The following is a 25048-nucleotide window of genomic DNA, read 5'->3' as shown; positions in this document are numbered from 1 at the left end:
GAGCGGTGTCTGGATCAGCACAGGGTGTGTACAGAGTGGTGACTGGATCAGCACAGGGTGTGTACAGAGTGGTGACTGGATCAGCACAGGTTGTATACAGAGCGGTGTCTGGATCAGCACATGGGGTGTATACAGAGCGGTGTCTGGATCAGCACAGGGTGTGTACAGAGCATTGTCTGGATCAGCACAGGGGGTGTATACAGAGCGGTGTCTGGTTCAGCACAGGGTATGTACAGAGCGGTGTCTGGATCAGCACAGGGGGTGTATACAGAGTGGTGTCTGGACCAGCACAGGGTGTGTACAGAGCGGTGTCTGGATCAGCACAGGGGGTGTATACAGAGTGGTGTCTGGACCAGCACAGGGTATGTACAGAGCGGTGTCTGGATCAGCACAGGGGGTGTATACAGAGTGGAGTCTGGACCAGCACAGGGTATGTACAGAGCGGTGTCTGGATCAGCACAGGGGGTGTATACAGAGTGGTGTCTGGACCAGCACAGGGTATGTACAGAGCGGTGTCTGGATCAGCACAGGGGGTGTATACAGAGTGGTGTCTGGACCAGCACAGGGTATGTACAGAGCGGTGTCTGGATCAGCACAGGGGGTGTATACAGAGTGGTGTCTGGACCACCACAGGGTGTGTACAGAGCGGTGTCTGGTTCAGCACAGGGTGTGTACAGAGCGGTGTCTGGATCAGCACAGGGTGTGTACAGAGTGGTGACTGGATCAGCACAGGGTGTGTACAGAGCGGTGTCTGGATCAGCACAGGGTGTGTACAGAGCGGTGTCTGGATCAGCACAGGGTGTATACAGAGCGATGTCTGGATCAGCACAGGGTGTGTACAGAGCGGTGTCTGGTTCAGCACAGGGTGTATACAGAGCGATGTCTGGATCAGCACAGGGTGTATACAGAGCGATGTCTGGATCAGCACAGGGTGTGTACAGAGCGGTGTCTGGATCAGCACAGGGTGTGTACAGAGCGTTGTCTGGATCAGCACAGGGTGTGTACAGAGCGATGTCTGGATCAGCACAGGGTGTGTACAGAGCGGTGTCTGGATCAGCACAGGGTGTGTACAGAGCGTTGTCTGGATCAGCACAGGGTGTGTACAGAGCGTTGTCCGGATCAGCACAGGGTTTGTACAGAGTGGTGTCTGCATCTGCACAGGTTGTGTACAGAGCGGTGTCTGCATCAGCACAGGGTGTGTACTGAGCGGTGTCTGGATCAGTGCAGGGTGTGTACAGAGCAGTGTCTGCATCAGCACAGGAGGTGTACAGAGTGGTGTCTGCATCAGCACAAGGTGTGTACAGAGTGGTGTCTGGATCAGTGCAGGGTTTGTACAGAGCTGTGTTTGCATCAGCACAGGAGGTGCACAGAGTGGTGTCTGCATCAGCACAGGGTGTGTACAGAGTGGTGTCTGGATCAGTGCAGGGTGTGTACAGAGCAGTGTCTGCATCAGCACAGGAGGTATACAGAGTGGTGTCTGCATCAGCACAGGGTGTGTACAGAGCGTTGTCTGGATCAGTGCAGGGTGTGTACAGAGCGGTGTCTGCATCAGCACAGGAGATGTACAGAGTGGTGTCTGCATCAGCACGGAGTGTATACAGAGCGGTGTCTGGATCAGCACGGAGTGTATACAGAGCGGTGTCTGGATCAGCACAGGGTGTATACAGAGCGGTGTCTGGATCAGCACAGGGTGTATACAGAGCGGTGTCTGGATCAGCACAGGGTGTATACAGAGCGGTGTCTGGATCGGCACGGAGTGTGTACACAGCGGTGTCTGGATCAGCACAGGGTGTGTACAGAGCGGTGTCTGGATCAGCACAGGGTGTGTACAGAGTGGTGTCTGGATCAGCACAGGGTGTATACAGAGCGGTGTCTGGATCAGCACAGGGTGTGTACAGAGTGGTGTCTGCATCAGCACGGAGTGTATACAGAGCGGTGTCTGGATCAGCACAGGGTGTGTACAGAGTGGTGTCTGCATCAGCACGGAGTGTATACAGAGCGGTGTCTGGATCAGCACAGGATGTATACAGAGCGGTGTCTGGATCAACACGTTGGTGTGCAGAGTGGTGTCCTGTAGATTACTTGCCCATATGCTGAGCAGGGTTCCTGATGGGAGGTGCAACGTGTAGTCATTCTCACACAATGATGTCTGTGCTGAGGTTAGTTGTAGCCGGCCAGAGCTGGAGAATTGCTGGTGGCCGGATGATAACTATAGCACTGTAATAATAGCACAGCGAGATACTGGGAGCTCGATCTGGCCTGGTTACACACCACACACTGGGCCTGGCTGCAGTCGGAGACACCTGTAGATGAATGGAGTACAGGAATGGATGTGAAGAGCGGCTCTCAGACATAGTCATCCCCCAGCAAAGACGGAGGGCTGCTGAAACCATACATCAGGAGACAGACAGCGGCAGGGTGATGCATTATATTCATACATTATCAGCCAGCCATCTCTTTCTTGATGTATTAGTGTAATGCATTAAACGTATACATCATCCCAGGCCGCTGACATTGATGTATGGAGTAAGAGGTTTGCCAGGAAGTTGGGAGAGCCAGTTACATGTAGGCCAAGAATACAGGAGGCTTTCCCATTTATTTTAAGATACTGCATAGGTATAATTAACACTTTCGCTGCCTCTCCTTATGTAAACGCTGTGGCGGACGGGGCTGACTGTGTCCATTGCAGACAATACAATCATGAATCCTGGAGCGTAAGGCTTTATAGATGCTTCTGCCACTTTCTGCTAATACTAGTAGCAGCCCTTTAGTTGGCGTACAAGCCTGCGTCTGACTGTGCAAGCACTAAGGGGTCTATTCATGAAGCAGTGAAAAGTGTGGAGAAGTGAGCCAGTGGAGAAGTTGCCCATGGCTACCAATCAGCATTGAAGTAACATTTATAATTTGCATACTATACAATTGTACGGAGAAGCTGATTGGTTGCCATGGGCAACTTCTCCACAGGCTCACTTCTCCACTCTTTTCGCTGCTTCATGAATAGACCCCTCTGTCCAGGGTTGGACTGGCACTTTGGGGAAATATCCGGTGGGCCCCGCTGAATGAGGTCCCCACATCCTCCTCCAGGTATCAGTAATTTGGTGGTGCAGGAACATGGATGGACTTGGGTGCTTGGTTTGTTTCTATGGAAACTACACCAAGAGTAGCCCTCCGGCCAATCAAAGTGTGTGATCCTGACACACTCCTATCCCTTTATATAGCGACTCTGGGGCAGATGTATTAAGCCTGGAGAAGTGATAAAGAAGTTATAAGTGGAAGGTAATAACGCACCAGCCAATCAGCTCCTAACTGTCATAATTATTGGCTGGTGCACGCTTTATCATTTCTCCAGGCTTAAAACATCTGCCCCATTTTCATTACATGTCCTCCTTATTGGATAGTCAAGTCTCTCTTTGGCGAATGGACCCCCCCCCCCCCTTTCTGGCTGACCACACCCATTAAGCCTACCTACCTATTAAGCCTACCACTGCATTCCCTGGTGTGCCCTTCACGCCCCAGTCCGACACTAAGTCGCAATTGCGCCTCTGTGGGTACATACTGTGAGACGCATGGGCTGTATAAGTGTTCCGCATTGCATGAACATTGGCATTGCTTGTGCCTCAGGAGGATCAGGCCCAAACTTTTATGAAGAAACAGCAAACAAGAAACAACTCTTCTCTGTGGGGGGGGGGGGGGTGTTAAAGTACAAGAAATTCTATTACATACATCAGTCACTTTCCTTAGCTGAGAAGAAAAGAAAACCAGGTCGTTCTTTGCTTTCATATTCTTCTGTTGTCACACTCTGCTTTAGAACTTTTCATTGTGCCAACTCCAGCAACAATAAATCTGATTTCTAATGGACGCTGCGAGAAATGCACAGATTTTGCCGTTCCCTAAGTGTGTCATTCAGGTTATCAGTTTGGTGTGACGGAACTTGGATGGGTGGCCCCTCCTTAAGATTTATAGCCACAAGCATGTTTTCAGGCTTCTATACAGCTATATTTATAGGCACACAGGGGCCTGTTCATTAAGTAGCAGCCAATTCGTCACTCGTGGTCTTGTGTGGCTGCCGCATTTTCATCAAGCTCCGAAAACGGAACATTTTCAGGGTACGAGTGCTTGAACTGAGGTCATCTTCTGGGAACACATGTCTATCTTGAACCCACATCATTACTATCCAGTGATTATTTAATTAGGCCACATGTATGTGTGGAGGAACGTAGTGATAAGTGGCTTTGTCCAAACTCTTGTAGTTTTCTCTGACGTCCTAGTGGATGCTGGGAACTCCGTAAGGACCATGGGGAATAGCGGCTCCGCAGGAGACTGGGCACAAAAGTAAAGCTTTAGGACTACCTGGTGTGCACTGGCTCCTCCCCCCATGACCCTCCTCCAAGCCTCTGTTAGATTTTTGTACCCGGCCGAGAAGGGTGCACACTAGGGGCTCTCCTGAGCTTCTTAGTGAAAGTTTAGTTTTAGGTTTTTTATTTTCAGTGAGACCTGCTGGCAACAGGCTCACTGCATTGAGGGACTAAGGGGAGAAGAAGCGAACCTGCCTGCTTGCAGCCAGCTTGGGCTTCTTGGCTACTGGACACCATTAGCTCCAGAGGGACCGAACACAGGCCCAGCCTCGGAGTCCGGTCCCAGAGCCGCGCCGCCGTCCCCCTTACAGAGCCAGAAACAAGAAGATGGTCCTGGAAATCGGCGGCAGAAGACTTCGGTCTTCAACAAGGTAGCGCACAGCACTGCAGCTGTGCGCCATTGCTCCTCATACACACCTCACACTGCAGTCACTGAGGGTGCAGGGCGCTGAGGGGGGGCGCCCTGAGCAGCAATAAAAACACCTTGGCTGGCAAACATACATCACATATAACCCCCAGGGCTATATGGATGTATTTTAACCCCTGCTAGAATCCATAAAAATGCGGGAGAAAAGTCAGCGAAAAAGGGGCGGAGCCTATCTCCTCAGCACACTGGCGCCATTTTCTCTCACAGCTCCGTTGGAGGGAAGCTCCCTGGCTCTCCCCTGCAGTTACTACACTACAGAAAGGGGTTAAAAAAGAGAGGGGGGCACTAATTAGGCGCAGTATTAATAAAACAGCAGCTATAAGGGGAAAAACACTTCTATAAGGTTATCCCTGTATATATATAGCGCTCTGGTGTGTGCTGGCATACTCTCCCTCTGTCTCCCCAAAGGGCTAGTGGGGTCCTGTCCTCTATCAGAGCATTCCCTGTGTGTGTGCTGTGTGTCGGTACGATTGTGTCGACATGTATGAGGAGGAAAATGGTGTGGAGGCGGAGAAATTGCCTGTAATGGAGATGTCACCCCCTAGGGAGTCGACACCTGAGTGGCTGAGCTTATGGAAGGAATTACGTGACAGTGTCAGCTCTTTACAAAAGATTGATGACATGAGACAGCCGGCTACTCAGCCTGTGCCTGAGCAGAGGCTTCCTCAGCAGGCTTCCTCAGCAGACTTCCTCAGCAGGCACGACCTCCACCCGGGAGAGTGGGGACTTCACCCAGAAGTCTTCCACATGATTGTAAACCGTTGGGAAAAACCAAAGGTGGACATGATGGCGTCCCGCCTAAACAAAAAATTGGACAGGTATTGCGCCAGGTCAAGGGACCCTCAGGCAATAGCTGTGGACACTCTGGTAACACCGTGGGTGTACCAGTCAGTGTATGTGTTCCCTCCTCTTCCTCTCATACCAAAAGTACTGAGAATTATAAGACGGAGGGGAGTAAGAACTATACTCGTGGCTCCGGATTGGCCAAGAAGGACTTGGTACCCGGAACTTCAAGAGATGCTCACGAAGGACCCGTGGCCTCTACCTCTAAGAAGGGACCTGCTCTAGCAAGGACCCTGTCTATTCCAAGACTTACCGCGGCTGCGTTTGACGACAGGGAGGTTGAACGCCAGATCCTAAAGGAAAAAGGCATTCCGGATGAAGTCATCCCTACCCTGATCAAGCCAGGAAAGATGTAACCGCAAAGCATTATCACCGCATTTGGCGAAAATATGTTGCGTGGTGCGAGGCCAGTAAGGCCCCGATGGAGGAATTTCAACTAGGTCGATTCCTGCATTTCCTGTAAACAGGAGTGTCTATGGGCCTAAATTTGGGGTCCATTAAGGTTCAAATTTCGGCCCTGTCAATTTTCTTCCAGAAAGAACTAGCTTCAGTTCCTGAAGTTCAGACGTTTGTAAAAGGGGTACTGCATATACAGCCTCCTTTTGTGCCTCCAGTGGCACCTTGGGATCTCAATGTAGTTTTGGGGTTCCTAAAGTCACATTGGTTTGAACCACTTGAATCTGTGGAGTTAAAATATCTCACATGGAAAGTGGTCATGTTGTTGGCCCTGGCCTCGGCCAGGCGCGTGTCAGAATTGGCGGGCTTTATCCTGTAAAAGCCCTTATCTGATCTTCCATTCAGACAGGGCGGAATTGAGGACTCGTCCTCATTTTCTCCCTAAGGTGGTATCAGTGTTTCATCTGAACCAACCTATTGTGGTACCTGCGGCTACTAGTGACTTGGAGGACTCCAAGTTGTTGGACGTAGTCAGGGCCTTGAAAATATATGTTTCCAGGACGGCTGGAGTCAGAAAATCTGACTCGCTGTTTATCCTGTATGCACCCAACAAGCTGGGTGCTCCTGCTTCTAAGCAGACTATTGCTCGTTGGATTTGTAATACAATTCAGCTGGCGCATTCTGTGGCAGGCCTGCCACAGCCAAAATCTGTAAAAGCCCATTCCACAAGGAAGGTGGGCTCATCTTGGGCGGCTGCCCGAGGGGTCTCGGCTTTACAACTTTGCCGAGCAGCTACTTGGTCAGGGGAAAACACGTTTGCTAAATTCTACAAATTTGATACCCTGGCTGAGGAGGACCTGGAGTTCTCTCATTCGGTGCTGCAGAGTCATCCGCACTCTCCCGCCCGTTTGGGAGCTTTGGTATAATCCCCATGGTCCTTACGGAGTTCCCAGCATCCACTAGGACGTCAGAGAAAATAAGAATTTACTTACCGATAATTCTATTTCTCGTAGTCCGTAGTGGATGCTGGGCGCCCATCCCAAGTGCGGATTGTCTGCAATACTTGTACATAGTTATTGTTAACTAAATCGGGTTATTGTTGTGAGCCATCTATCCAGAGGCTCCTCTGTTATCATGCTGTTAACTGGGTTCAGATCACAAGTTGTACGGTGTGATTGGTGTGGCTGGTATGAGTCTTACCCGGGATTCATAAATCCTTCCTTATTGTGTACGCTCGTCCGGGCACAGTATCCTAACTGAGGCTTGGAGGAGGGTCATAGGGGGAGGAGCCAGTGCACACCAGGTAGTCCTAAAGCTTTACTTTTGTGCCCAGTCTCCTGCGGAGCCGCTATTCCCCATGGTCCTTACGGAGTTCCCAGCATCCACTACGGACTACGAGAAATAGAATTATCGGTAAGTAAATTCTTATTTTCCGGAACGTTGCACCACTGTGGATCGGCCTCTTCTTCTGCAAAACTCGACTTGCAATTGCAACACATGTCATTGCAGCTTCACTCATTCCTATACAAACCACTTTGCCTAGACACAATGACTGCAGCTCTCAGGGCCCTAGCAGGGTGTAAGGTTACCCTGGGCCAGCACCCACCACCCATGGCGCATAGAAGAGCACCGGAGAGCAGGATGGTGCTGTGGCAGCGGCTGTCTATGTAGCAGGGTGCCCGGATGCTGTAAAAGGGCTCCCTGGGTAGCAGCACTGGTCACACATCCCTCATTATGCCTCTGGTAGCACCAGTCCACATACTGTAAGTACATAATGACGGGAAGGTGCACAGAAGAAGCCGCCAGTACTGAGCAGTTGTGCTCAGCCGGTACTTGTTACATAGATGCTTTGCAGCGTGGAGGGCACCATCGCTATCTGGATCTCTGTTGCAGCATCAGTTGTAGCCTGGGGGCATTTGCCTTCTCCCTCACTTGCTACTCCTCCCCTTCAGTCAGAGGTTCCAAAGCCACTGATACCCCTCTCCCTCTGTGCATTAAACAGGGGGACATGAGTATGGTGGAAAGAGTCAGTGCTTCATCTCAAGGGGTGTAGTATGGTACGCCGGCGGCCAGCATACTGGCGCCGGAATCCCAACCATTCTCCCTCCGGGGGGGTCGTGGACCCCCAAGAGGGAGAAAAGGTGTCGGTATGCCAGTTGTCGGGATTCCGGCGCTGGTATACTGTGCGCCAGGATCACGCCAGCCGGCAAACTGAAAACCACCCCCACCTCAAGGCAGAGCTGGATTATCCTAGGGGCGACAAGGGCGGCCGTCCCGGGCCCCCACACATTAGGGACACCCACAGACTGCTTTATATATCGTAGCAGTCTCTGTCAGCAGCCGCCGAGGAGCTCCGTGTACAGAGTGTACATAGAGCTTCTCGGCGGCAGCTGACAGAGACTGCTCCGATTTAAAACGCAGTCTGTGGGGGCCCCTAACGTGTGACTCAGTAACGCACGCCGGCGGCTCAGTCAGTGTCTCGCGGGATTTCACTTCACTACCCCGCGAGACACTGACTGAGCTGCCAGCGTGCGCTGCTGTAAAGCTGCTGCTCCGTATGTGGGTGAGTATGTGTGTGTGAGTCATTGTGTGTGTGAGTGAGTGAGTGAGTGTGTATGTGAGTGTGCGAGTGCCTGCCGACCCTCCCGCGCACGCAGGGGGTTTTCTTTGGCCACAATTTTTAGTGGTGGAAGACCCACATGTTTGTTGCCCGGGGCCCACACCAGCCTTAATCCAGCCCTGTCTCAAGGTGAGTCGCTTGAATGTCGGCAAAACACACTGCACCACTGGGGGGGGGGCACTGGTACTCCTCAACCAGCAATAATACAAAGCCGCAGAAGCACTACTCTTCAGTGCTTGTCATGGGCAACTTCTCTGCTGGCTCACTTCTCATCTTTTATCACTGTTTAGTACATGTCCCCCTTAAGGCATAGAAAGGACTTTTGAAGTGCCATTGTAGGTTAAGTCAAACTCTATCACTGGGGCCCTAGACCAGGCCCTCATCCTATCATGTACTGTACCTAGACAGTCTTTAGGGGTCTATTCATGAAGCAGTGAAAAGAGTGGAGAAGTTGCCCATGGCAACCAAATAGCTGCTCTGTACAATTGTATAGTATCCAAATTATAACAGATACTTCAATGCTGATTGGTTGCCATTGGCAACTTCTCCACAGGCTCACTTCTCCACACTTTATAAGAACTTGAATAGACCCCTGAGCAGTCTCCTATACGACAGCTTCTGTCTGGCCGGCGATAGGGCATTCTAGTCTGCAGCTTTCTCTTCAGCAGACGGTAAATAGGGTTATAAGGTCTCCAGAAGGCCAGTCCGCCGTCCACTGTGATGCCATTTTGTGTCTCTCCTCGTTACACACCGTGTCATTTACTTCCCCTGAATGCGCAGCTTTCTGTGCAGTCATTCCTCATCCTCTCTGTGTTGTCAGATACCGGCTTTGTTGTCTGTGTGAGTAGCAGTCATTGTTAATCTCAATTTATCCCTCCTGCGCACAGGATCCGGCGCGAACTGCGGATAGACTCTGCTTCCATTACTGATAACAGCTCCACCTACCATATTATACACTTGGTTGTGCCCCGTTCCCTGCTCCGCAGGCTCACACAGCGTCCTTACGACAATCACAACCGCGCCATAGCGTCTAATCTCTCTTGTTTACTAAAACATCCGTGCGTGCCCTGGCTTTCCCTCTGCAGAATGCCAGGACCGGGGACCGGCCGGCTTATCGCATGTTAATGACAGATTACAGGGAGACAGAAATGGCCGCACGCACATTCTCTGCCTGGGTACGCTTACTCCATCTGAATTGATTTTTCTCTTGTTTTATGCCTGTCTTCTTTCACTTTCTGTCTCGTTTATCTCTGTGGGGGGAAATTTATACCCACCGGTGCCCCAGTGACAATGCTAACACAGATGCTGCACCACACAGCATAATGTCCTAGCATTTCTCTAGTACAGCCTATAAAATGAGGGCAGGTTGCTATAGGTTATAGAACACGTGCGCCAGTATTTTATGGCTGCTCCCACTTTTCCTGTGTTCACCGTCTATCTTTGTATTGTCGGCGATTCTCAGAGAGGCTTTGGTTTTGCCTTTTAAATGATTGCCTCTTTAAAACATTTGGGCGGACTCGCTGGGATCTTGCCAATTCCTGCAAGTCGCAGGCTATTACACTCCCCGTGTCACCTATTGTCCCAAATCATCATACCTACCTTCAAGGAGAAATTGTGGGCGGGGCTTGATTACATGATTTGCATCATCAAGTGGGTATGACTATGCCGCAGACATACTTCCAACAATAGCACGCGGTACACAGTCTGTGTCTGATTCAGAGGTGGACCCAGTACACACAGCAGCTGAGTCTTTGTATGGAGCAGCAACGTGAAAATATGCTATTGCCACAGGAGGCTTTTTCTGTACATGGGGCGTAATTCAGAGTTGATCGCAGCAGCAAATTTGTTCACTGCAGGGGGGGGGGGGGGGGGGGAGATATAACATTTGCAGAGAGAGTTAGATTTGAGTGGGTTATTTTGTTTCTGTGCAGGGTAAATACTGGCTGCTTTATTTTTACACTGCAATTTAGATTTCAGTTTGAACACACCCCACCCAAATCTTACTCTCTCTGCACATGTTACATCTGCCCCCCCCCTGCAGTGCACATGGTTTTGCCCAACTACTAACAAATTTGCTGCTGCGGCATTCCCAGAAAACAGGGGCAACACGCTCCTGGTTATTTGAGTGCTGGCCACTCCCGGCCCACCACCAAACGGCCGCAACCCATCAGTCAGGCTGCTGCTTTGTGGAACTGCAAGAGATCTCACAGTAGAACTCCGGCGCATGGGCGGTACAGGTCCTGCACATGGGGGATGATTCCGAGTTGTTCGCTCGTTATTTTTTTTCGCTACGGAGCGATTAGTCACAAACTGCGCATGTGCAATGTACGCAGCGCGCCTGCGCCAAGTAAATTCGCTCAAAAGTTTGGTATTTTACTCACGGCGTAACAAAGTTTTTCCATCGTTCTGCTGATCGGAGTGTGATTGACAGGAAGTGGGTGTTTCTGGGCGGAAACTGACCGTTTTCTGGGAGTGTGCGGAAAAACGCAGGCGTGTCAGGGAAAAACGCGAGAGAGTCTGGAGAAACGGGGGAGTGGCTGGGCAAACGCTGGGCGTGTTTGTGACATCAAACCAGGAACGAAAAGGACTGAACTGATCACAGTGTAGGAGTAAGTCTCGAGCTACTCAGAAACTGCTAAGAATTTTCTATTCGCAATTCTGCTAATCTTTCGTTCGCAATTCTGCTAAGCTTAGATTCACTCCCAGTAGGCGGCGGCTTAGCGTGTGCAATGCTGCTAAAAGCAGATAACGAGCGAACAACTCGGAATCACCCCCCATGGTGCCAACATTGGAGCAGTACACAAAGCACCGGATTTACGTACTACTGGATCAGGCACATAGGGGGTGATTCCGAGTTGTTCGCTCGCTAGCTGCTTTTAGCAGCATTGCACACGCTAAGCCGCCGCCCTCTGGGAGTGAATCTTAGCTTAGCAGAATTGCGAACGAATGATTAGCAAAATAGCGAATAGACACTTCTTAGCAGTTTCTGAGTAGCTCGAGACTTACTCCTACACTACGATCAGTTCAGTCCTTTTCGTTCCTGGTTTGACGTCACACACACGCCCAGCGTTCGCCCAGCCACTCCCCCGTTTCTCCAGACACTCCCGCGTTTTTCCCTGAAACGTCTGCGTTTTTCCGCACACTCTCAGAAAACGGTCAGTTTCCGCCCAGAAACACCCACTTCCTGTCAATCACACTACGATCAGCAGAACGATGAAAAAACTTTGTTACGCCGTGAGTAAAATACCAAACTTTTGAGCTAATTTACTTGGCGCAGGCGCGCTGCGAACATTGCGCATGCGCAGTTTGCGACTAATCGCTCCGTAGCGAAAAAAAATAACGAGCGAACAACTCGGAATGACCCCCATAATAAGGGAGTGTAGCCATGCCCAGTTAGGGTTGGAAATCAAATGGTTTACCATCGATGACAGAAAACCATCAACAGAAAACCATCAAGAGAAAATCAATTACAGTTTGAACCATCGATTGGCATCACTACGATGGGTAACGTGGATGTGTCTGGCCAATCAGAAAAGAAGAGTGGGGGTAATAAGGGTGTGATGGGCCAGGGCTAAGCACTGTGCAACGGGGGGGACCATGATATCTCTGAAGAAGAAACTGCAGCCGCCACCATCGATAGCAAAACCGTCAACCATTGGTGACAAACCATCAATGGTTGCTAAGCATTGATAGTCAATAGCCATCCCTACTATGAAGAGCAGCAGTGCACCTGACATTGGGGGTAATTCAGACTGGACGGCAGCGATCGCAGTCTTAATCTTTTTGTGGAGTGCGCACGCACGGCGGCCGCACTGCACGTGCACACCCCGGGAGCCCAGTGAGATCCTATCAGCTTCTCACTGGTGCGATCGCCACTGCCTGATTGACAGGCAAAGACGGCCGCGGGACGGGAGGGGGCGAGCCAACGGCATTAGACCGCTGTTGGCGGGGCGCGGCCCGGACAACGGAGTCATGTTCGGACCATTGGGGGGGGCGCTGCGGCTGCGTGACTTCACACACAGCCGCTGCGACCCAGAATGCGGCAAGTAGCTCTCTGCTAGTGCGCAGGAGCTGCTCTGGTAGGGAGCTACTCCTCAGGTACAAAAGCATCGCCGCCACTGATCGTAGATGTGCTAAATTTAGCACATCTGCGATCAACTCCGAATTACCCCCTTAGCCAGACCGCGCAACTGTGCCGATCAGCGAGACCGTTCTGTTCATTACTGCTCTGCACAGGAGATCAGCACTGAATAGGTGTAGACCTGTCATTGTGTGCTTGGTAGTCAGAGGGATAGATACGGTCCACCAATGCCCCACAAGTGCTACCACTTCCAGAATTGGTATACAGTAAGGATGTATACGTAAATCGCACCATGGCTCATTCATTGCTCACTAAAGTCGGATTTGGTGATGTGATTTGTGTCATTACGACACGTTTCATCCTACTTCCAGGGAGCAGTCTTCAGAAAAAAAATTGTATTAGGTTCCCCCTAAACCTGCATTTCAGGTGCGTTTCTAAAGCAAAATAAGCGCACGCATAAAGGGACATGAAAGTAAAAATTGGTATGGGCATTGAGGCTGGACATAGGGGGTCATTCCGAGTTGATCGCTAGCTCCATTTGTTCGGAGTGCAGCGATCAGGCTAAAAAAACGGTAGTTCTGCGCATGCGTATGCGGCGCAATGCGCACGCGCATCGTACGGGCACAACGAACGATGTAGTTTTGCACAGGGTCTAGCGAAGCATTTCAGTCGCACTGGTGGCCGCAGAGTGATTGACATGAAGTGGGCGTTTCTGGATGTCAACTGACCGTTTTCAGGGAGTGTTTGGAAAAACGCAGGCGTGCCAGGAAAAACGCAGGCGTGGCTGGGCGAACGCTAGGCGGGTTTGTGACGTCAAAACAGGAACTAAACAGTATGCAGTGATCGCAAGCGCTGAGTAGGTTTTGAGCTACTCTGAAACTGCACAAAAAAACTTTGTAGCCGCTCTGCGATCCTTTCGTTCGCACTTCTGCTAAGCTAAAATACACTCCCAGTGGGAGGCGGCATAGCGTTTGCACAGCTGCTAAAAACTGCTAGCGAGCGATCAACTCGGAATGACCCCCTTAGTTGTGTTATATTATGTGCGTTTTATAGCAGAGCAGGTGTTTTTTTTCTCTTGTTCCATTTCAGTGCATCTGTCTTGGTAACAAAATTGATCTGTTCTATTCCTTTCCATGGGAATGCAGTGTAAATGCAGTGAGATGCCGTTAACACTTATTTCCACTTGCATTTAGCGTTTACAAGATAACAACTGAGTCGGGGCAAACGCTGCGGCTAATTTTCAAGTAATGCGGCGTAGGGGGGAAGGCTATTCTATTAAATTAAATTAAATAGCCTTTTTCCACCGCACCTAAAATCTGGGATTACTGCGCAGAAACTCGCTGATTTTGCATAAACTGTGAACCAATGACTTATCCACATGCATCAACCCCTTTTCTCTTGGATATTTAGCCGCAGCTCCTGAAGCTGTGAGGAAAAGTACGCCCTCAGGGATTCACGCGTCGGTGATTCCCCACTAATTGAATTGCGCTGCCCCTGTAATTATCCGTGGTGGTTTATATGCATTACTGCTTTCCTTTGCAAGCAAATATATAGACAAATGGCGTAGGATGTTCTACACGGATGACATATGTTTTACCGGTGGACGGGATGCTGGCTGTCAGCATCCCAAGAGTGGCATCCCACCCGCCAGCATGGCGGCAGCGGGGCAAGCGATGAGTCCCCTTACGGACACGCTGCGCTCACTGCGTTCGCCATAGGATCTATTCCCACTCTATAGGTATCATGGACACCCACGAGTGGGAATAGACCTGGTGCGCTGGATTCCGGATGTCGGCATTGTCGGCTGTTGGGATTTTGACGTCGGTATCCTGAACACCGGGCTCCTGACTGTCGGCAAATTAACTGCATCCCGTTCGACACAGCTGTATGTCATTACAAAGTTACAGTACAATGGAAAAATGCCCATATAAGAGATTACACCCAGGTTAGACATTGCAAACATCTGATTACAGTAACCATTCTTTGCTATGTACTAATACTGTGTATTGGTTATGTACTGTAGGCAGGGCTGCCAAGAGATATCCTGTGCCCCGGTACAACAACTTCCTGGGCCCCCCTGCCCCCACTGAAGGGAGTGTGACCACAGCATGCTGAGGGCATGGCCACTCCTCTTTGGGGACGATCTAGAACACAGGTTCTCAAACTCGGTCCTCAGGACCCCACACGGTTCATGTTTTGCAGGTCACCTGTGGATTTTTAAAATGTGGCAGTTGGTGATACACAGTGCAGCTACTGGGTGACATGGAAAACGTGAACCGTGTGGGGTCCTGAGGATCGAGTTTGAGAACCACTGATCTAGAACATCAGAAGAACCCACTCACAGGAACATGGCATGCCTCCCAGCCAGGGCAGTAGAGCGCTCGGTTGGGCCCAGGTACTTTTCAGGGGCATGGCCTAATTTAAAGTATAGTGGACCTGGGCCCCTCTATCAGACCTCGGCCCAGGTAATTTGTACCCTCTCCCCCCCTCTCATGGCGCCACTGACTGTAGGTGAGTACAGGAGTTAACTATGGCACTGAAAACCGCATGGCCACTGTACATGACCAGAATTCCAGTGTTTTATATCTGAAGTGTGTTCTTATTATTATACAACATGTTGTATGGGAGCTGATATTGAAAATGTTATCAAACAGACAAAAACTAAGGTTGCATTTGTGCAATATTAAATACGGGGACTACAACTGGGATTGCCTCAGAGGTAATGGAAAGTTATTATTACATAGCAAGACTTTATTTCCACTAAGCTAGAATTCTCATCCTCTTATTTATAAGTGGGTTGAACAGCAGGTGATATTCCCTCGAGGACTCCGTTTTGCCTGCTGCAACAATAGGACTCCGGATAAATGGCCGCAAATGATGTCTTATAAGTATTTTTAGCATGTCCTTTATCTTCGTTGTGAGCAGTTCTTCAAACTAAAGTTATTTAACTCTTTGAATCCCAACATCGTGACATTGTGAAGACAAAACGTTGCGCTCTAATATCACCATATTTCAAATCATTTCAGTATTTCAAACATTTCCAATTCCTTTACAAGTTCTGTACTGTTTGTAACATATTTCTGAGTCGTGAATAGTGATATGAAACTAACAACAACCAGTTGTAAATGTTCTTTGAACCCTAGCTATGCTGGACTTTATGTTGGTAGGCAGGGGCGGAACAGTGTGTCACCGGGCCCCACAGCAAAATTTGGGTCAGGGGTCTAGTGCAGCCATTCTTGCCTCTCAGGCAACCTGTCTCTACTCTCAATACATCAGCTCTTGAGCCAGATTATTTAAAACCCAATGGCATACTTGCCGGTTTTTGAGAGGATACCTCCGGAAGATTCTGGAGCTGGGAGGGGCAAAGTCTTGGCCTCGGGAATAGCATCATGGCTGTACATCTGCGAAATTCTGTAATTTGTAGCTTTTAAAAGCTTGGGGCAGGCCAATGACAGCGCCAAATACAGCAAAGGTACGCCATCAGACCGACCCACTGTACTGGAGTGCTGAAAAACTCAAGTTTGGCAAACATTCAAGAAGAGTAGGTAAGCATGCTCCGTGAAGACCTAGGCAACATACTGGTTTGGACATCTTCACACCTACCAGGGTAATCTGAGTACTTTAGTACCCAGTGAGTGCCCAAGTTGACTAATGGATGATCTGGCTATGAGTAGAGTAAGGGCCTAATCTCAGCTTTGGAAGTAGGGGCAACCCATCCCAACATTGTCAGGCCCCTCTATCCTCCAGGCCCCTTAGCTCCCTCACCTTCAGGCTTCTTATAGTTCCGCCCCTGTTGCTACAGTATGGTCAGCAAGCCTTACCAACAGCTTGGCTGGAGTTTAATAGGTAGACTCCACATATTTTAATAGCTCCTAATGGTTCCGAAACAGTAAGGAAATAGTAAATGTAATATAGAAAATATTTTCAAATATATTATATATTTTCAAAATTTGGTAACGGTGATTTGGGTAGCCATACTTTTTTTTTATATCTTGTCGGTGGCAAAAATAAACTATAAGCCAATTCAAATCAATGACTTCCTGACCGCCCCTCATCTAGAGGTATAGGAAACTTATTATCTATCTTCGGCTAGAAAGTTGCTGCCCCTTCACTTGAGTTGATAACTTTCATGTTGTGTTTCTGTGTTGTAAGTGTGTGTTTGTCTCTCATTCCTACCCGACAACCCTCACTCCTTCCCTCCCCCCGACCCTTCCCTTCCCCCCTTCCCCACGCAGAGGGCTTCTCCAGTGAGGGCGAGCTGTTGGAGATCACCGAGATAAACCGGCAGCAGGCGGGAGAGTACGAGTGCATCACGTCTAATGGAGTGTCCGCACCTGACAGCAAGAAGGTGCTGATTACCGTCAACTGTGAGTGCTGGTGGAAGGTGACACGCTGATTATAACATGTATGGTAAAACGCAACATCACCGTCATTTCTCACGATGCAGGGAATTATGTATTGTTGTCAATAAGCTCCATCTCCCACAGCTCAATGAACCCGGAACTCCAACGGTGTCGGTGCTACTTGCACTCACTGACATTGGTTCCTTCTTCAGCCATAAAAGCCTGGAGAAGTTGGTTGGCCAAGTAGATGTAATTCTATACTTTCAAGATAGGACTTAGTTACACTTTCAAACTTTTCCAAGTTTTTATGGCTGGAGAAGTGACTATTACTGGTGCCAGGCCAGCACAGCTATATAATGGCAGGGTTTGCAGGCACCAGTCCCCATAGTTGTAGAAGAGAGGGCATCAGTAGAGGTTAGAATTAAGTGTCCTTCATGGTGATCCTAAACTCTACCCCAACCACACCCATGACTAGAATGAATTAACACTGACCACATCCCACCTTGATTTATAGACACTGTCTGTCTCTCTTGCTCCCAGTACTTGTGCGACCAGAGGTATGCTGGCCCGCTCACATTGTCCAACAGATGAGGGGAAGAGAGTGACACACTCAGTGTGGAAGTTAAGAAACGGATCTCTAGATCCATTCCTTTCAACAGTAGATTTGGCTTCCAACAACATAGGGTGGCTGGCCCCAGGGATTGGTCCCACTGGTTACCAGTCAAAAGATCCATGCATGGCCTCCTGCGGCACGCATGCCGTGGTTTGCCGATGCCTGGTATAAATGTTTTTGGTGACGCTTTAAAACTGGCAATAAACCTAGGAAGTTGGCACCTTTGAGATGGGCCTGTTAATTTGATTTTAGTATGACTTGAAGCTTCCACCAGCTGAATGGGTGACCAGATAGATAAGAACCATCCATCTGACGCTCAGGCCCAAAATGCCCAATCATGTCTGACTTTGGCAGGAGGAAGACAGCCGCACACAAAGGACAATAGTAGTCATATTCCAATTGTAGTGTTCAACAACACCCATGATCAGTGGCGCCAAGAGGGGTGGGGAGTGGGTACTAATTATCCGAGCTGCTGGATAATTATATACCTATACTTAAGGCCTGCACCATCTTCACAGTGATAACTTCGGGGCTAATTCAGACCTGATCGTAGATGTGCTAAATTTAGCACATCTACGATCAGTCACACTGACATGCGGGGGGACGCCCAGCACAGGGCTAGTCCGCCCCACATGTCAGTCCCTGCCCCGTCACACAAGTACAAAAGCATCGCTTTTTGTACTTCAGGAGTAGCTCCCCACCAGCGCAGCTCCTGCACGCTGGCAGGGAGCTATTTGTCGCTGCCCGGGTCGCAGTGGCTGCGTGTGACGTCACGCAGCCACCGCGGCCCACCTCCCCAACGGTCCAGGCATGCCTGCGTTGCCCGTACCGCGCCCCCTAAACGTCAGCTAAATGCCGCCGGCCCGCCCCCTCCCGCCCAGCAACCGCCTCTGCTAGTCAATCAGGCAGAGGCGATCGCAGGGCTATCACAGCACCGATCAGGTCTGAATCAGCACCATTGAAAGTGAAGATCTTTGCTCTCTAGTGCACTGCACATGCGTCATCTTCTCAAATATCGCTGGGAAGATGGTGCTTCCTGCAAGCAAGGTAGGAAGCCGATGCCTTCCCCTCCTGCCCCCTGCATTAGAATGGTGCCCCCTGTGGAGCGTGCAGGGCCACAAGTTATTTTTAACATTCTGTTATTTTTAGACCACACCACCCGTTCATTACCGGGGCCCGGCGTGGCTGTCTATGCCCCTGCCAATTGAAACCCATGCAATGCCGGTTTGATTCTCACCTGGCATTCCGCCGGTTTAGCAGCTGCACTTGCTGCAGTTGCAGCACGTGTTGCAAACTTATGTCTGAAACAGGTTGGACAGGTTGCTAACGACTGGGCGCCGATGTGATGAGATTTGAACAAGAGATGTGAATGCGTTCAGATACAGCAGCTGACAAACCCGCTGCATATAGGGGGTGACTCAGAGCTGATCGTAGATGTTCTAAATTTAGATTCTCAGACATGCGGGGTGACGCCCGGCACAGGGCTAGTCTGCCCCGCATATCAGGCCCTGCCCCCCCCTTCCCACGTGCGCTAACAGGCGGCTACCCGCCGTATTCCGGTTTGCAGCGGCTGCGTGTGACATCACGCAGCCTACGCGGCACACCCATGCAACGCAGCCTCCGCACCCCACCAACGGCGTTCTAATGCTGTTGGCACGCCCAGTCCCGCCCTGCGACCGCCTCTGCCTGTCATTCAGGCAGAGAAGACCGCAGCCCTGAGACGCTATCGCATCTCACTGGGCTTCACAGGGCGCACTCCTCAAAGGGCTTCAGACTGCTATTGCTGCCGTTGCAGCGATCGGGTCTGAATTAGGCCCTTAATACATTGCATACCAGCAAAAGTCTCTGGTCAATTGCATACTTCTTTTTAAGGCCAGATATTATCCCAGATAGTTCCATAAAAAATAAAAGAGATTATTTATTTATGGAAGGGACACATTTTTGCTTGCCCGGAATCATGAAACAAAAGTTAATGCTGGCTAAACAGCGGGCATAGAGCACATAAGATGTAATTTTACAATAACTAGGTGAAATGCCCAGCTATATCATTCATAGGAAGTGCAGGAAGGCGGCTGTTTTCTAGCAATCCGGGCAGAGCTGAATGGGCTCCTTCTTATATTTGTCTCTATATCAGAAGACGGAATGCAGCAATCAGATGTGATCCCGGCAGAGAGAGAGCAGTCTGTAACTCCAAGCAAAGAGGGAAACACGTTATGTGCGTTAAGCAAATAAAAATAAAAAATCAGAGTTACATTGTAAATATAATATTTTTACCTCGGTAATAACAGAGTCTGAACAACGCGCAAACATGCTCAAATCAATGGGTCTATCCGCGCCAATCTGTAATCTTACATCTACTGTATAATTTAACAGCCAATTAAAATGTTCTCCATTGAAACAATAACATAAGGGTTTAAAGGAACACTGCCTTAAACACTGTGTATCATTTACATAAATGTTTAAACATAACCTTTAGTTGCGTACTCATGATTGCATCCTCTAGATGTTCCCAGAGAACTTTCAGAGCAGGGGAAGAGATGCAGGCATCGATATCTGTAGAAAATAACTCCAAAAAAAGTGAAAAAAGCACATTGTGACCCCAGGACTTTTTACTTATTACTACCTGGGGATAAATCCAATTAGCTACGGGGTAATTACTGGCGGCCGCAGATTCAACTAGCGGCAATTAACCCATGCATTAAAGTACAGAGGGGGACTGCGAGGAAAAGTCAGCGAGAAAAGGCACGTGGAATTCATGGATTAGCACGTGTTAACCCTGTGTTTACCATGCAGGGAAAATGTTGTTTTATTGAATAGCTCTGGGCATGATACCTGAAGCAATTCCCCGCCCAGTAAACAATGTGGCTATTTGGCAGGGATGGCATTTGACCATCGATGATTCAAAATCATTGATGGTTTATGGCCAATGTAGAATATGTTTGCCATCGATGGGGGAGACCACATTGGTTTCCCTCCATTGATGGCAAGGCATAACCATTGTTTGTTTATTTTTACGAGGTGCTGAGACATGGAGCATAGCTCTGCCCCCCAACACCCACAAAGCCCCTGCCCCTTGTTCTGATTGGCACATGTGCCAGTCAGTGAAATAACAGGGATGACCATCGGTTGTGGAAACCATCGATGGTCATCCACTGCATAATTGGCAGCCATTGATGGTTACTTGTCATATCATCATTGATGATAACCATCAATGGCCATCCCTACTAACTAGTATGTTTTGGACTGATCGCATCAGTCTCAGGACAGACCATAGCACATTAATCTGCATTAATCTAATTATACTGCAGATATTAACTTTAAGTGCAAAAAAATCACAGACAGGTACAACAGGTCGCCATATAAAAGGTCAACAGTGCTTAAGGTTGACAGGTACAAAAGATAGACAGATTCAAATAGTTGACATGAGTATGGTCAACAGAAATACATTTTTTCCATTTTTTGCAACTTATTCATTCTTTACCATCCACGTGGACTACGACTGGGAATAGTAACCTGTGCCGAGCGCAGCGGTAGCGGAGCGTGGCCCCTTGCCCAAAGCATGGCGAGTGAAGTGACCCATGCAAGGGGACGCGGTACTCTAATTGTGGTGTCACATGTGGTTAAACATACAAAATGGGCCCTAAATGCAAAAAAATGTGTCAACTTTTTTGTGTAGACCATTTTCATGGTGACCTTTTTACTGTGTGAACCTTTTCTACATGTTGACCTTTTCAGGTGTCTACCTTTTTCACTGTCAACCTATTGACCCTGTCAACCTTTTGACCATGATGGCCATGTGCATGTTGGCCATATGGGGTTCACATACAGTAGTAACTGTGAACCAAATATTGGCCAACCTAATGATCCACGGACGTTTCACCGACCTAATGAATTACGTCCGTTTCACTTGCATAGGGCAGGTAAAAGGTCATCGCTGATTAGCTGCCATTCAGTGCGAGTGTCGCACCTTGATCTCCATTGTGTGTGTTTGTTTCTGATACATTCATTTTTTGTTTTTATGCGCATATCAAGCTCACGATATTATAGGGAAACCAAGAAACTGAAGACGTCAGTACTAGTGTTAATTAGTGACTGCAGTTTTCACAAATGAGATCTTTCAGCTCATTCATGAACCATCCATTAACATGTTTTCTTTAACTCCTTCGTTTTCTCAGACCCCCCAACCATTGCGGATGCGAAGAGCGCCAAGACACCGGTGGGAAAACCGGCGGTACTCCGCTGTCAGGCCATGGCCGAGCCACCTGCAGAGTTTGAATGGTTTAAGGACGATAAGCGGTAAGTACCAGGATGACACAGAGCGGCGCAGTGGTTTGCCCTGCACCGCCGGATGCCCAGGCTGCTGTCACAGGGAACACATTGCTGGGCAGAGTCAGCAAGGGATTTGTTTTTTAAAAGTGACTGTTTTCCTTATACAGTGCAGAGATCTAAAACTAAATGTCTGGAGGATAGAGGTAATAGTGCTTAGATGCACACGATACTTGTGCTCACGACATGTAAGCAAATGCTGTTGGTAAGAAACCAGAAGGGGTTGCCAGTAGCAGAACGACTAGGGACTCCGCTGATTATCACCAACACGGAGCAACACAGTTATCACTAAGGGGGGAGATTATCACACCGTCCATAGAGAACAAGTGGAAGTCACACTCTAGCTATCGTCTATCTTGTACATTCTATAAAAGGATGGCTGCAATCCGATTGGTTGATGGGGAATATTTCAACAGTCACATAGAGGAACTGACCTTGTTGCCTACAAACTGTTTCCAGCCAACATATCTTAGTTTTGCAAGAAGTTTCTGGGTCTGCGCAGGCACAAGACCGTGCGTTATCGCTCGCAGCTCCTGACAGCTGCAGCAAGATTGACAGGCTGCAGAGTTTTTTTTTGGGGGGGGCGGAGCGGGCGGTGGCACCGTTCTTCAAAACGGGATTGTGACATCCCTGTTTTGAAGGCGAGATGGTTACAGGGTCTGTGTCGGCAGACGCAGACTTCCTGGACCCTGGTGCCCGGATCCTACAGCCAACCTGCGTAGGCTTCAGCCGATTCAGGTTGGCCTGTGCCTGAAACCGATGGTCATGATGGTGATCCAAGACAACGTCCTCAGATCTCGTAAATGCTAACAGGAGCAGTCTATCTCCTACAGACGCCTCCTGTTGCATTAAAATTTTAATAACATGGAATAGCTTCTTGCGGCTGTGCAATTCTGTACAATCATGAATTAGGCCCAGTGAGTCAAGACGGCAAACAAACCGCGGGCTGCTGACCAATCTCAGCAACACTCATTCCATCACCAGCTCAGTGGCAACTACCGGTATCCAGCAAGCCAGGAACTCCTGAAACTGCTGCAGACCAGAGACCATTCCCATGTTCCCACCTGCTAATCACAGATACTAAGGACCTGAATCCTGAGTCTGACACAAGTGGGAATGCCGACATGAGCATATTGCGCTTTCTCTGACTGCATGTGCAGAATGAGGCGTACGCGCGCAGAAGGAGGTCGCCAGTGCGGGCGCTCTATTCCATGAAAGGAGTGACTCTGGTCCACATGTATTAAGCCTTAAAAAGTGATGAAGAGGAGACGGATAAAGAGAGATAAAGTACCAGCCAATCAGCTCCTAACTGCCATGTTACAGACTATGTTTTAAAAATGACAGTATCTGATTTGTTGGTAGTTTATCACTCTCCACTTTATCACTTTTAATACATTTGGGCCTCTGGGAGGTAACTGGGTGGCGACCGTACAAACGGTTTAGTCTTGTGGGGGTATCTTTGGAGTGTTGTAGCCGAGTCCCGCTCTGGACTGTAGCGCGTTGCCCAACGTTGGACGGGAGCAAGTCCAGATACTAGTGATGATCGCTGCAGATGTAAAAACTGTGGGTGGGATGGGCTTCCATATTCAGCGGCATGGATCATTGGCATAAATGGGAGGAATCTCACATTTACATAAAGCGGCAGTAAGTAGGCTGCAGCGATTGTACAGAAAAGCGCCCAACTCAAAATCAGCCTTTAATCGAGTATATATCCCATATCCATATATCATTTATTTCACCCTTTCCCGAGATCTAGTGGGTCTTAGTTTGTGACGGGGGCACCGTATTGCACACAGTACACAGAATACAGCACTTTAGTTTTGCAATGAATAATACCCTGAGACAGCTGTGATGGGGCCTGCTGCTGAAATGACTTCTCTTCCCTCTTTGTGTCTCCTGTCTGCTGTCCTCGGCAGGCTGACCGCAGGAATTGAAGGCTTAAAAATCCAGAACGAGAGGACTTGGTCCGTGCTCCTGTTTTCAAATGTCACCTCGAGGCATTATGGGAATTACACATGCCTGGCATCTAATAAACTCGGCTCATATAATACCAGTTTGCGACTACAAAGTAAGTATAGTAATGGCACTTTTGCTTTTTATTGCACCGGTTCTGCTTTCCAACCTTGGAGCGCGGAGGCATCAGTAGCCAACACAATTCAGAGAAAACAACCTGCGGGGCTCTCATTAGTCTAGCACTTAAGGTAATTCACTCATCTGAATGGTATGGAAACGTCTCTGCCTGCAGAATTTTTTAACCATTTAAAACAGCGAGGACGGTGCAGGTTGTAAAACGTGTCCAGCTTTATATGTCAGGCCTGCCGCGTCTACAGCTGGTCAGGTGGTGCGGAAAATAATTAATTTAGTCCCTTTGTACATCATAGCTGAGGCAGTTACATTTTCACAAAATAGAAAAGAAAGAAAGAAAGATTGATTTCCAAAATTACCTTTACAGTAGAGAAGATACAATCAGTTTTGCTGTGTATATAAATATATTATTGGTTGATACTTGAGACATAAAATTCTGTGAATACCTCTTAAATGTAATTGCCTCGCAAGGGGTATGAGGTCACTCCCTGCAGCTGGAAGAAAGGAGGTTTAATCATCATCAGCAGAAAGGATTCTTTGCAGTTAGAGCATGAAACTGACTGTGCAATGTGTTTATTTGCAAATTGAAATTCAATACACATGGGGGGTAATTCCAAGTTGATCGCAGTAGGACATTTTTTAGCAGTTGGGCAAAACCATGTGCACTGCAGGTGTGGCAGATATAACATGTGCAGAGAGAGTTAGATTTGGGTGGGTTATATTGTTTCTGTGCAGGGTAAATACTGGCTGCTTTATTTTTACACTGAAATTTAGATTGCAGATTGAACTCACCACACCCAAATCTATCTCTCTCAGCACATGTTATATCTGCCCCCCCTGCAGTGCACATGGTTTTGCCCAACTGCTAAAAAAATTCCTGCTGCGATCAACTTGGAATTACCCCCATTGTTAATCTTCCCAAAACAAACAAATCAGGCCATTTACTGCTTCAGGAAAAT

The 25048-nt window shown here is 48.8% G+C and overlaps 1 protein-coding gene across 2 annotated transcripts in view; it reads left to right on the top strand.

Moving 5' to 3' along the window:
- The window catches only part of IGLON5 (IgLON family member 5), a 550261-nt gene that overhangs the window by 466405 nt on the left and 58808 nt on the right, over window positions 1-25048 (top strand). For both annotated transcript variants that reach the window (XM_063942317.1, XM_063942318.1), the window contains exons 5-7: window positions 16958-17089; window positions 21854-21974; window positions 23921-24072. In XM_063942317.1, the coding sequence (XP_063798387.1) occupies window positions 16958-17089; window positions 21854-21974; window positions 23921-24072 (405 nt within the window). The remainder of the gene's footprint in view (window positions 1-16957; window positions 17090-21853; window positions 21975-23920; window positions 24073-25048) is intronic.

Source organism: Pseudophryne corroboree, chromosome 10 (genome assembly GCF_028390025.1).
Source record: "Pseudophryne corroboree isolate aPseCor3 chromosome 10, aPseCor3.hap2, whole genome shotgun sequence".
Classification (NCBI taxonomy): domain Eukaryota; kingdom Metazoa; phylum Chordata; class Amphibia; order Anura; family Myobatrachidae; genus Pseudophryne; species Pseudophryne corroboree.
This window is presented reverse-complemented; position numbering and strand designations above follow the sequence as displayed.